The following is a 14,270-nucleotide window of genomic DNA, read 5'->3' as shown; positions in this document are numbered from 1 at the left end:
CCCCAGCCCGGAGGAATCGCCGGGAGCCGCGCGAGGCGGGGGCGGGCCGTGGGGCTGGCCGGGATGCCCAACGACTGGCAGGTCCGGGTCGTGAGATACAGCAACAGGGCGAGCTGAGGACAAGCCCCGCGCGAGTCCCCCCGGCCCGGCCCAGTCTCACGCATCCTGATTGCCGCCTCCCGGCTCCCCACGCCTGTGCCCGCAGGTTCCGCACCGGGAGGTCCTGGCGCCCCACTCTGGGCACTCAGCGCTCCGGCGCGGGGGAGGCCCGGGAGCTCCCCCAGGCTCAGGGGAGCGGGAGTAGACTGGGGGCGGGGGGGGGGGGCGACGGCCAAGGACAACCCGGGGCGGGGGTGTGGGCAGCCCTGATCCCAGGGGGCCGGGGCGCGGGGGCGGGGTGGGAAAGCAACAAAGAGACTTTGCTAACCCGCCGTCGCCGAGCCCGCTCCCGCCCCTCGCGGCTCCCCGCAGGCCCGCGGGGTCCCGGGCCGGCGGCGCGGCGCGGGGAGCCCGGCCCCCCTGCCTCCCCTCCCCCCCGCACCGCCCCCTCGCCCACGGGGGAAGGAGGGGAGGAAGGCGGCGCCTGCGTGCTCCTCCGCCGCGCGCCCCGCCTCCTCCCGGGCTCCTCGCGGCGATCCCGACTCTCCTCCCGCGGCTGCCGCAGCTGCCGGTTGCACACGGCCTCGGCGGCGGGCGCGGCGGGGCGCGAGCCTGTGGAGCGGCGGCCGGACGCGCGGCCCCGGCGGGCACCCCTCCGAGGGCGGCCGAAGAAGCTCCCGGGAGAGGAGGAGGTGAAGGAGGAGGAGGTGGGGGGCTGCGACGGCCGCGGGACCCACAGTCGGCGCCTCGGCCTCTCCGCCCCCTCCCCAGCTTTTCTTTCGCCCGCTCCTCTCCGGCTCCGGACCGGCGCCTCGCCTTTGTGCGAGGAGATGGTGTAGCCCCGCGGCCGCCCGAAGGAGGAGCTGGACACTTGTCTGCCGGCCCCGAGCTGCGTCCCCGCCCCTGGAGGAGAGACCCCCCCGCTCGGCTCGGCGCCTCCCGCGTCTCCCGGCTGCTGGGGAAGCCTCGGCGCGGCCGGCACCATGAGGTGAGGGGCGCGCGGGGCGGGGGCCGGCGGGCCATTGTGCCGCGGGAGCCGCGACCCCTCTCTCTCTCTCTCCCCCCGGACCCCGCCTTCCCTCTCCCGGCCCGGCGCGTCTCCCAGGTCTCCGGTCTCTATCTCCCCCCTCCTCCTTTGTCCCTTCTCATTTCTTTCTTTCTTGTAATCCTCCCCAGCCCCTCTTATTGGGGAGGGGGGGGGTGTTCCTCTTTTCGACGTTCTCCCGTTTTTCCTCAAATGCTCCTCTTGCGTCCAGGATTTCCCTTCCTAAATTTAATGTGCTCCTGGCTCCCTCCCCCCCAGCCCTTGCGAGACAAACCTGGGAGATGGGGAGGGGTTCGAGAATCGAAGCGTGCTTGTTGCTGGGAAACAGGTATTTTTCCGTCTCTATGTAAAAATTTCGTTCACTTTTATAACAAAACTCCCGTGTTTAACTAAAAAAAAAAGGATAAAAGTTTGAAAGACCTGAAATTTCTGTGGGGAATAAAGTGCTCTGGTAGTGGTAGGTGAAAGAGCTTAGAAAGGTGAAATTTCACGGTGGTGGGGGAAGGGAAAGAATTTATTACGTTAATATGAGGCGGGGGAACACAGTGAAAGACTGCGATAAGTAAGTTGTTCGGGATGTGTAAACGGGGGCGGGGGAGGGATTTGTTTGGAAAACCCTTTTCTCTTCTTCCTCTAGCAGCCTGTGTTGCATTGCAGCAGCTGCCTTTTTCCCTCTAATCAATAAAACAGAAGCTAAATTATTTCTTCGGCCCCAAAGAATTGAATGTACCGTCGTAAAAATGTTACTTTAATTGATACGATGAAACATATGGTGTGATATTTTTCGTGTTTGTTTCTCCAATTGTGTTAGAGAATAAACCATGATGTGGTGTGTCATTCATTGGAGATTTTTTTTCAGCCTTTCCTATGTTTTGTGTCCATAACCTTCTCTTTTCGGATTGGTGCAAGACTTCGTGAGAAATGGGACTTGGGAGACTGAAGGCTGATCCATTTTGCGTTATCATCCTTAAGGCCTTCCTTTTAGGTTAAACAATTGTGGATAAAAGTAAATTACTGCATTTCTGTCTTCTGGAAGAGATAGTCTTACAGTTCGTTTGGATTTGAATCTCCTTTGTGTTGAAAGATTAATGGCTAACCATTGCCAAGACCCTTATAATGTAATACAATGAGATTTGAATGATATAATCTACGTTTTGGCAAGAAAATGTCATGTCATTGGAATTCTTTCTCAAGTAGTTTCTACTTTAAACTTTTTTTTTTTTTCTATCAAGATTGAACACTACTTTCCCATTTTGGTTTATATATATATATATATATATATATTTGTGATATAGTTTTCAGCTTATTGTGAATTTGAATTGTTTATCTCTGATTCAAGTTATGGAGGTTTATTTGAAGGCTTGAAAAACTGTATTTAATGCTGTCTCTCTAAGTGACCCCTTTTCCTTAGTGATTTCACAAGCAAGTTATTTTCAAGTATAGGTCAGTGCAAAATGTAATTATGGCATACTTTGTAAAATATGGCTTGAAAAACTTGAGCCATGCCTTTGAACATAGTTTTTTTTTTTTAAATCAAGTTATTGATGTCCTTGAAAACTCTGGAACTATAATAAAGCATTGCTAATGTTAAGTCTTGTGATAAAATATATTGTTGATTTCTGCTGTAACTTTTAATGCTTATTATAGGGGTCTTGGAGATGAAAATTTATCAAGTTTTTCCAAACTTTGGTTAAACTTCCCAACATTGAAAAATGTAAAACAATGAAAGTGAATTATTTTAAAATAAAATGATTGTAAAGTTGTCAGATTCAAAGAATGTGAACCAAAAAGAAAAAAAAACTTAAAAAATATTCAGTGAAGTTTGATCACTATCATGTATAGTTATCAACCTGTCAAAGGTAAATTATATCTTCACTTAAACATTCCTTTTCTAATAAAAAGTAATTTGTAACTTTTAAGCTGTTTTCCTGCTCTGCTCTGTTCCTTATTAAATGTAGAAAGGGAGGAATTACACCGATGCTTTCCAGTAGCTTAAATAAAGAACATGGTACACAGGTCTGAAAAGTTTGTTAAAGTAGTCTACAGTAATTCTTTGTAGGCTAATTGTGAATAATTTACAAGCAGAAAAGAGGATCAGCTTTTCACTTTGGAAGGCATTGGATTATTTGGTAGGTGGTTTGTGCGACTTATATGTATTCACATTTCCTTAGATAGCTGTAAAAGCAGGATAGTTGGTAAGGAAGTAAAAAGTGCTGGTTGCAAAAAGCTCTGGCATATTTTGGTGCGTAAGAAACGGCTTTTTGGGTTATATTCATATTGATTTGATCTCAATGCTTTCCAGTATGCCAGGACGTAAATGTTATACTATTAAATTGAGTCTCTCTAATTATGAGTAGTTCTGATGCTTTAAAGGCCATCCAGAAATAGGAGTGCATGGGTTGGAAATTTCCCCTTAAGTTGGTCATAATTCTGAAGAGGGGATGTGATAAATATGTTGCGCTTTAGGCATTTGTGATAAGATCTTTCAGATTACTTTAGTTTCAGAAATGGCACTCTCACTGTGGTATAATGTAATAACTCCTTTGCAGAGGGAATGGAATAATACCTTGTGCTTAGTTGGTTGGTCATGTCCAGCTTTCTGAGATCCTGTTCCTGAAGCAATCTTCATGGCGTTCTACACATTTAAAAAGCTGTGTATAGAATTACTTGTTAGTACTTTTTAAAAAAACAGATGAGAATTAAAATGAGAACATGTATTTCTTATACAAAACAGTGAGAGGGTTGAGACCTAAAAAAGTGGTACTTTTCTTAGTGGAACATCTGACTTTTTGTTCTACTCTTATTTTTCATTTATGTAATGATTGAAAAGTAATAGAGGTAGGCGATTATGTGTAATATTAATATAATATATACCTTTTAAATGATAACATTTTTGCTTAGTTGGTTAGTTACCAAAAAAAATTTTTTTTTTTTTTTGATAGAGGAGCTTGTCTGATATAAGATAGTTGCATGTATCTTAGTGGCTAAGAAGAGCTCAGAAGATTTTGGATTGACATTCTTAGATCTGTATTAAATAGTCCAGGATTCCACTCACTCTTCTGTGACCTTCTCATGGAAAAAAGGTGTAGCTGAGTTGTGAGGATTCAGCCAAGTCATTTATTAGCTGGATGACCTTGAGCTGGTCACTTTATTTCCCTGATCTATATTTAAAAACATGGATGCTTCCCTGGTAGCTCAGACGGTAAAGTGTCTGCCTACAATGAGGGAGCCCCGGGTTCGATCCCTGGGTTGGGAAGATCCCCTGGAGAAGGAAATGGCAACCCACTCCAGTATTCATGCCTGGAAAATCCCATGGACCGAGGAGCCTGAAGTGGCTACTGAGCCACTTCACTTCAAAAATAGGGATAATTCTTTACTGGGTATTAAGGATCAAATGATAATATTGACTAGGAGAGAGTGTGTATTGTGTACTTGTAAACCTTACACAGTTACATTGCTCACCTTGTTTTAGGGCTTAGTTCTGTGTCAGAATGGTAAGGTAAATCTTTTGGGGTAGTTTGCTTCACTTCATTAGTTCAAGGATGGCAAGTTCAAGGATGGCAAGTTCAAGAATGGTTACATTTTGCTTATCTACTCGCAGTTGATAGTGGCTGCCATGTTGATAAGGGCATAGCTACATTTCTGGGTTTTGTGAAAAAGGGCCATGATGTTTGATTGGGATGAGGGTTGTATAGAGTGGCAATATAGTGTTTCCTGGTATGCTCCTAATTTAACCATCTGTGATCTAGTCCAGTCTTATTTTATAGGTGAGGAAAACGATCTTTGTTTCCTTTCCTTGTGTATCTTTAGTCTTTGAAGTAGTTTTTGTGATTTTGTTACCTCCATTTATAATTTTAAGAGTGTGGCATAGCTAAAGTTCAGAAGATCCAGGTTTTATATGCTGACTTGTTAATGGTGAAAACTGATAAATATGGACATTATTTTATTATTTCAAGTATTGTTGTGTCAATGGTCAAGTGAGAGCCCACGAAAGGATAGTAATAGTAATCTGTCTGTTCCCATGGATCTTGCTTTATGCTTGTAGATTTTGGATGCGTGGCTTTTTTACAGAGGTTAATTTTAGGGGCAGGAGCCAAATTTGCATTTTTTAGAATGTCAGTGCTTTGTATTTAGGCATTGTTTTGCCTTGTAGGTATTAAGGAATACACCATGAATAAGAATGTGGATTGATGAAGAAAATGTACTGGTTTTTACAGCAGTCAAGGTTTTCAGTTAGTCCAGTTGGAATATCTGAAATAACTGGCAGGTCCATTTGGCTGGTATAGAAGAAATTACTTACTCAACTAACAGCTTTGGTTACCCTACACACAGCTTAAATCTGGGGTGAATATATAACTTGTGAAACTCCCAGTCTTTTTTGTTTTTTTAATGTCCCCTGCCTCTTGAACCTCCCTTGCCATCCCACCCCTCTAGGTTGTTACACAGCTCTGATTGCGTTTCCTGAGTTATATAGCAAATTCCCATTGGCTATCTACTTTACATACGGTAATAGATGTTTCCAAGTTACTCTCTCCATACATCCCACCCTTTCCTCCCCCACCCTTGTGCCTAAATCTGTTCTCTTTGTCTAACACCCAGTCTTTATCATAAGTGTAAGAAGGGTTTGGAAAAATGTGACTTCAATTTTTCTGCAGTTGTTGGGGAGGAAAAAGATACTTGAGTTCTTCCTGTGTGCTTCTCCCCTTTCTCTGAATTGATGGATGGAAGTGAGTGAAAGTAAAAGGCAAAGAGAGAGTCTCAGCTGAGGCTGTACTTCAGTGAATGCTTCCTCAAATAAAGGCTTACAGAGTTTTCTGGAATAGAAATCAGGAAGCGAATTCCTTGTCAGACCTGAGAAGTAGTCCTTGATTTATCTACATCCCAGCTCTCTTCTGTGTTACTGTGTCCTTTGCATATTTTTTTGCCATTGTGTTTATTACGCCGTTTTATAATGATGTGGATTTTTCTGTCTCTCCTCGCTGTAGGACAGCGCTTGAGAGTAGGACAGTGCTTTTATATTCATGGTGCCAGCAAAATGTTTGGCATAAGGTGGGTGCTTATGTAAATGCTTGACTTGGTGTCCTTTTCCAGAGTCTGTTCACTAACAATAAGCACCACTGTTTCTGGAGCACCTAATGTTTTGTAGCTATACTGGTATTTGAGGATGTAAAATAGTAGTCAGCATATAATAAATGTTAATAAAGTTATTTAATTCAAATAAAACAAGCATCCTGAACACAAGAATAGGTAGAGAGCTTGTTTCTTACTCAAAGACAAAGTTCTGTTGCTGCTGCTGCTGCTAAGCTGCTTCAGTCGTGTGACCCCATAGACATATGACCCCATAGATGGCAGCTCACCAGGCTCCCCCGTCCCTGGGATTCTCCAGGCAAGAACACTGGAGTGGGTTGCCATTTTCTTCTCTAATGCATGAAAGTGAAGAGTGAAAGTGAAGTCACGCGGTTGTGTCCAACTCTTCGTTACCCCATGGACTGCAGCCCACCAGGCTCCTCTGTCCATGGGATTTTCCAGGCAAGAGTACTGGAATGGGGTGCGATTGCCTTCTGCGAACAAAGCTCAGAAGTGGCCAAAAAGAGTCAGACTCAGGTTTGTCTAACTCCAAAGCCCTTTTGGAAGATACTGGGTTTCCTTGACTTTCTCATTAAATTCTGAATTAACAGAATGGTCATCATTCTGTTTTTTAGTTTCTTTGATCATGGGAATTGCAAATATTTTTGAGCAACAAGCTCAAAATGCATACATGTCTTTTGGCTTAGCTGATTTCTACTCTGCTTAATGACTGCTTTGTTTTGATCCTTATTAGTGCTTAAAATACCAATAATTGGATAGTTTGTGATATTCATGAAGAAAGGTGTATTAGCTCAAGGTGCTACAACAAAATCCCATAGAGATTTATTTTCTTAAAGTTCTGGAGGCTGGAAATCTTGAGGTCAGTGTGCCAGTATGGCCAGTTCTGGTAGAACTGCCATCTTCTTGGACACTTTCTTGTTATGTCCTCATATGGCAGAGAGAGGTCTCTCCCTTTTCTTAAAAGGCCACTGATCCTTTTGGATTTGGACCTCACCCTTATGACCTTACTTAACCTTAATTGGAGAAGGAAATGACAACCCTCTCCAGTACTTTTACCTGGAAAATCCCATGGACGGAGGAGCCTGGTAGGCTACAATCTATGGGGTCGCAAAGAGTCGGACACGACTGAGCGACTTCACCTTCACCTAACCTTAATTACCTACTTAATGTCCTGTCTCTGAATAGAGTCAAAGAGGGGATAGAGCTTCAATATATGGATTTTTCTGGGAAATAATTCAGCTCATAGCAGAAGATAGCCCAGTTTTTTTGGTCAGTGGATACAGCTTTGATGGAAGAAGTGAATCTGTATAATGCTTAGGTGATTTTTAGATTGGTTGGTTTTAAGTAACTCTACATGAAGAAAGCATTTACTGACGAAATGCTGAAACTGATTTATGAAAGAGACCTGTTACATTTTCTAGAAATTTCTGTACATTGAGAAATTTTTGTTCTAATGACTGGTAAACTTACATTTATTTTTTCAAAGCATTCCTTTGGTATGAAACTATGCATATGGCTCAGTGCAGAGGTTGCACCAGTTCAATTCAGTCACTCAGTCATGTCCGACTCTCTGTGACCCCATGGACATCAGCACACCAGGCTTCCCTGTCCATCACCAACTCCCGGAGCCTACTCAAACTCATGTCCATTGCATTGGTGGTGCCATCCAACCACCTCATTCCTGTTGTCCCCTTCTCCTCCCGCCTTCAACCTTTCCCAGCATTAGGGTCTGTTCCAGTGAGTCAGTGCTTCGCGTCAGGTGGCCAAAATGTTGCATATGAGAGGGTAAAAAGGACAGGCTTTAAAGTCAACCTAAATTCAAAGTAAGTTATAAACCTACTTTGAGTAGATCACAATTTTTGAGATACAAATTTTTTCTATAAAATGGAGATACTTTATTGCATTATAGAGTTGTTAAGGAAAATTAAATCAGAAATTATTTAAAACCCTGGCATAACATTTGGCACGTAAAATGGGCTTGGTGAGAGTAAATCCCCAACTTCTCTGGAAGTCTGACATCTCCTAAGTTTATGTTAAGAATGTGAAAAATGATGTAAAGTGGTGCAGCCACTTCAGAAAACAAGTGCTAAACATAGAGTTGCTAGATTACCCAGTAATTCCACTCCAGGGAGTTTGCGCAAGATAAATAAAAATATATGTCCATACATGCTGTACACAAATGTTCATGGCAGCATTACTCATAATAGCCAAAAGGAGCGTGTTTGGAAACATGATAAGTGAATGGAAGTCGGACACAAAAAGCCACTTTGATGACAGGAAGAAGATTAATAGTTGCTATGGTTTTCGGAGAGTAAAGGAGGATTGGGAAGTGAGTATGTGCAAAAGGATTCCCCAACCCCATTCCACTGTGTATGTGTGCATGTGGGTGCCCTCAGGGTGTCTGAGAATTCAGCTGAATTCTGACACTGCCTGCCTGGAGATGGAATCGGATTCCACATGTGAAGGACTCGGCCCCACAAGACCCGCCTTTTGTTTCAGAATGCGTGTGTCAGTGTCCGACAGTGTGTCCCCAGGTACTCTAGCCCACCAGGCTCCTCTGTCCCCAGGATTCTCCAGCAAGAATATTGGAGTGTGCAGCCATTCCTTTCTCCAGGAGATCTTCCCAACCCAGGGAGCGAACCTGGGTTTTCTGTGTTGCAGGTGGATTCTTTACTGACTGAGCCACCAGGGAAGCCCCTTTCCATTTCAGAGATGAGTCGCAAGTCCAGGCTGTTACTTGTACTTCTGATTGGCTGTGACTCAGAGGGCCCCATAGCGCCCTCCTCAGGTGTGAGTAATTTTTTAGAATGGCTTCCAGAACTCTGGGAGAAGGCAGTGGCACCCCACTCCAGTGCTCTGGCCTGGAGAATCCCAAAGGACGGGGGAGCCTGGAGGCTGCAGTCCGTGGGGTTGCCAGGAGTCAGACACGGCTGAGCGACTTCACTTTCACTGTCATGCATTGGAGAAGGCAGTGGCACCCCACTCCAGTGTTCTTGCCTGGAGAATCCCAGGGAAGGGGGAGCCTGGTGGGCTGCCATCTGTGGGGTCGCACAGAGTCGGCACGACTGAAGTGATTTAGCAGCAGCAGCAGCGGCAGCAGCAGCAGAACTCTGGAAAGCTCGTTTACTCACTAGATTCCTCCTTTATTATTAAAAAAGATATTAAAAAGGATGAGCCAGATGAAGAGCTACATCGTTTCTGAACAAAGGAGCTTCTGTCCTTGCGGAACTTGGGGCATGGTACGGTGACATATGGAAGTGTTTGGTTCCCTGATGTGGAAGCTCTCAAAAAAGAGCCTGAAAACTATTCTTATGGGTTTTTGTAGAGGCCTCTTCACATTGTCATGACTGACTGAACCATTGGCCAGTGGTGATTGATTGGACTTCCAGCCCCTCTCCTCATCTTTGGAGACAGGGTGGAGTGGGTAGGGGGTGGCACTGAAAGTTCCAACCCTGTAGTTACGTGGTTGGTCCTTCTGGCATTAGCCCGAACCCTTGGGTGCTTCTGAAGGTTACTTCATTCACATAACCAAAAGACACCTTTATCACTCTACTTCAGAAATTCAAGGGTTTTGGGAGCTGGAGCCTGAAACTGTGGAGGAAGACCAAATATATATCTTAAAAATCACAGTGTATATTGGGTTTCCTTCTGGGATGATGGGAGATGTTCTAGAATTAAACAATGATGATCATTGTTCAACCTTGTGAATATACTTTGTTGTTCTGTCGCTCAGTTGTGTCCGACTCTTTGCGACCCCATGGTCTACAGCACACCAGGCTTCCCTTTCATCACCATCTCCTGGAGTTTGCTCAGACTCATGTCCGTTGAGTTGGTAATGCCATCCAACCATGTCATCCTCTCTTGTCCCCTTCTCCTCCTGCCCTCAGTCTTTACCAGCATCAGGGTCTTTTCTGAGTCGGCTCTTTGCATCGGGTGGCCAAAGTATTGGAGGTTCAGCATCAGTCCTTCCAATGAATATTCAGGATTAATATCCTTTAGGATTGACTGGTTTGATCTCCTTGTAGTCCAAGGGACTCTCAAGAGTCTTCTCCATCACCACAGTTCAAAAGCAGCAATTCTTCTTGGACTAATATTTTAAATTGACATCTTCATGTTTTCTAAAGAAGAGAGAATGAAGATAGAGAACCATTGGGCTTTTCTCTTTAGGGAACCAGGTAGGTGGGAATGCTGAAGTGGAAATGTTAGTTAATGGTGCCTCTGAGAGGCCTGAGCAAATTTTGGAGTTCTTTATGCACAAGTAGCAGCCATCTCTCTGGTAGCTCTGTTACAACAAGGATGACTCAAGTCACTGATAATATCAGTGAAACAAGTCCATCAGAATCTTCAGAAACCTGTTTAATCCGGATAGTGATTTTTCTTGGGTCTGTTTACAGTAATCACGAGTACCAGAGAAAGTTTTGTCTTTGGTATCATCAACCTTGATATTTTTGCCCTTCTAGGACATCTGGTCTTGATAAACCTATATGTCTAATGATAATGAAGTCAGAATGACTAACTGTGCTGCCCAGGTCCTCACTCCTATCCTTTTTGGTATCTGTTGTTACATGTGTGAACGTGGTAGGGAAGAAGATTCATAAAGAATCTCAGACCATAAAGTGAAATAAAATGAATAGCTCTTCAGGTCAAATCTCAAGGGAATCCAAATTGCTGTCTTACAGTGCAGTGAACTTTCCTTTCTGTGCAGGTGTTGTGATATAAAATATTGTTTATATTTGTGTGTCTGCTTTTGCTTTGAGAAGTCCCCGCCTCATCTCCTCCAAATTCTCATTTCACATTAGAGTAGTATTGCAAGCAAATTGTTTCTGTTAATTTTTTTTTTTTTAGCAATTAAAGGTTTATGGATCAAAAAAGTTTTCATTTCATTTACTTTCATCTCTTTTTAGTCTCTTATTTGCCTTGGTTTAAGAAAATGAACCCAATTTACTATTACCGAAACAAAGGTTTGGTCATTGTTTGTTTTAATTACTTTTTTTCTTTTCATTATAAAGCAGTACAGATTCTACATAGATTTAGGAAGGTATGGAAAGTATAAAGATTTCAATAACTTAAATCTAAACCATCTAGAATTTTAATATTTTGATATATAGCTTTCTAGACTTCTCATAATGCATATGGCATATGTTGTGCATCCTCAGTCCTGTCCAGCTCTTTGCAACCTCATGGACTGTAGCCTGCCAGGCACCTCTGTCCATGGAATTTTCCAGGCAAGAGTACTGGAGTGGGTGGCCATTTCCATCTTCAGGGGATCATCCCAACCTAGGGATTGGAGCCACCTCTGTTACGCCTCCTGCCTTTGCAGGTGGGTTCTTTACCACTGGGGCCACCTGGAAGCCCCCATGGTGCACATAAATGTGCTTGTGGGTGTATGAGTGTGTTTTAAGTAAAAGTGAGAAGCAAAATTATGTATTTTGTAACTGGCCGTTTTCCACATCTTGTCACTAAATAGACATCTAAAATAATTTTAAGTGACTGCATGGTATTTTCACTATGCTTTAGCTGACCTTAATCTACTTAATCTCTTGAAAGTGAAAGTCACTCAGTCCTGTCTGACTCTTTGTGACCCCATGGACTACACAGTCCATGGAATTCTTCAGGCCAGAATGCTGGAGTGGGTAGCCTTTCTCTTTTCCGGGGGATCTTCCCAACCCAGGGATTGAACCCAGGTCTCCTGCATTGCAGGTGGATTCTTTACCAACTGAGCCACAAGGGGTAGACGTTTAGATTTTTTCCCCTTGTTTTATAAAAAATACTGCTATGAACATCTTTGGGTATATATATCTTTGTGCGTATCATATTTTATATCTGCAGGGATACTTCTGTTTTAGGATAAATTCATAGGATTAAGTTGAAGAGTATTTATTTTCCCCTTTTCTTTGACTCTTTTCTATCAGCAGGTCCTGTCAGGTCTGCTTTTGCTTCTCTCCATCTCACCAACACTGCTGAAACCCAGGCCACTGTTACTCTAACTGGAGCAGTTGGTATCTTCTCATTTCCGTTCTTGTGCCCCATTCTCCATACATCAATTAGAATGGTCTTAAAGTGGAAATCTAGTACTGTTCTTTGCCTGCTAAAGTCTTCAATGTCATCTTAATGTTGTTGGGATAAAACTCAAATTAATAATAAAACCAAAATTATTAATAGGTCCAAAATTATTAGTAGTAGCATGATCTGACTATATTCTGGTTCCTAGAATATGGGAATTCACAGGCTTCTGTGAGTATGCAATGTTTGAGTGAATAATAAATGAAATTGCCAGACCGAAGGGAATTTTCTTAGCTTTTGGCACACATTACCAAATTAACAACAACGGATGAGAGTGCCAGTTTCACCTAACTCCAACCAACTCAAGCCATTGTCAGCAATTTTAATCTTTACCTGATAGGCAAAAGGTGTTATCTCATTGTTTTAATTTGTGTTTATTTGATAGTACATTTGAATATTTCTTCTTGTGTTTCTTTTGACAGAGTTGTCTCTGTGTCCTTTGCCTGTTTCCCCAGTAGGATTTTAATTGTTCTTGTAATGATTTATAACGTCTTTAAAGGGAACCCTTTGTGGTGTAGATATTTTATGCCAGCTATCTAATGTGGTATTAGAAACTGCCTCAAAACCTAGCAAAACGTGTGAGTGGGCTGGTCAGTTCCGCTGGACTCACCTGGGCTCACTTGTATCTTTTCATTTCTTAATTAGGTTTATGTGCTATGTCTTTTTGTCTCTCACTTAGTAATAGCAGCCTTCCTTGAGATTATGCCCCAGGTTGCAAGGTCTTTTCGAATTTCTGCCTGCATCCTCTTCCCTAATGCCTTCTTTGACAAAGTCAGGCATATGATCAAGCCCAGAGTCAGGGTGGGAGGAGACTACACACAGGTGAATCAAAATCAACCATATGTATCTTTTTTTTTTTAAAGTTCATCGGTTTATTTATGGCTGCACTGCATCTTCATTGCTGTGTGCAGGCTTTTTCTAGTTGTGACAAGCAGGGGCTACACTGTAGTAGTAATGTGTGGGCTTCTCATTGCCGAGGCTTCCCTCGTTGCAGAGGACAGGCTCTCGAGCTTGGCCTCAGTAGTTGCGGTACACTGGCTTCATTGCCCCAGGGCATGTGGAATCTTCCTATACCAGGGATCAAATCGTGTCCCTTGCATTGGCAGGCGGATTCTTAACCTTTGGACCATCAGGGAAGTCCAACTGTATGTATCTTATAAAGAAATTTAGCACTTATCTTTTAATTGTGCTTTGGTATAGAAGCATTAAAGTTTCATGTCAGCAGTTAGTGTTTACTTTTATGGTTTCTGCCTTTGGTGTCAAGCCATTTGTTCACAAACTAAAATGATACAGGTACTCACCTTCATTTTCTTCTGTTACTTTTGGGTTTCATTTATGTTTAAATTTAAGCCACTTGAAATTTATTGTGGTGCAAGATGGGGGGTTAGTACTTGACTAAATATCAAACATTTAGTTGTCAGCATCATTTGTTGAATAATCCATCTTTTCCCATTTATTTGAAATGTCATACTCATTGTATACTGAATTCTCATAAATACTTAGTCCTGTTTTGTTATGTGTTAACATTATTATTAATGTCATAATAACACTTGTTATTTGACTCATTAGTTGTTTGTCTAATTTTAGGCTATTACCTCACTGTCTTAATTACTCTGATTCTATAGTATATTTTAATATCTAGAAAGGAAAGTTACTGTTCATTTATTGTTTTTCAAAATTTTATTTGCTATTCTATTTGATACATTCCTTTAGATTAGTTTGAGTCATTTCATCAATAAAAGCAAAAATGAAATAAAAAATGGCAGTCCCAAACCTATTGGAGTTTTAATTAGAATTGTGTTAAATTAATGGATTAATATGGCTGGGGGAATTGACCCCTTTATAATATGGAATTTTCTGTTCTTTTTTGTCTCTATGTATTCAGATTTTAAAATTTTATCTTTAGTAAAGTGCAGCAGTACTTTAGTTTATAGTTTAGTAGGTTTGATATTGTACCTTTAAAAACTTCTATATT

General features: G+C 42.6%; 1 protein-coding gene across 10 annotated transcripts in view; it reads left to right on the top strand.

The window, feature by feature from the left end:
- The window catches only part of ENAH (enabled homolog (Drosophila)), a 161,761-nt gene continuing 148,134 nt past the window's right edge, over positions 644-14,270 (top strand). For 2 of the 10 annotated variants that reach the window (XM_018060212.1, XM_018060211.1), the window contains exon 1: positions 644-1,087. In XM_018060212.1, the coding sequence (XP_017915701.1) occupies positions 1,083-1,087 (5 nt within the window). In that variant the 5' untranslated portion in view covers positions 644-1,082. The remainder of the gene's footprint in view (positions 1,088-14,270) is intronic. The other 8 variants (XM_018060215.1, XM_018060213.1, XM_018060214.1 and 5 more) reach the window with 7 other exon arrangements.

The sequence above is a fragment of the Capra hircus genome, chromosome 16, assembly GCF_001704415.2.
Source record: "Capra hircus breed San Clemente chromosome 16, ASM170441v1, whole genome shotgun sequence".
NCBI lineage: Eukaryota > Metazoa > Chordata > Mammalia > Artiodactyla > Bovidae > Capra > Capra hircus.
This window is presented reverse-complemented; position numbering and strand designations above follow the sequence as displayed.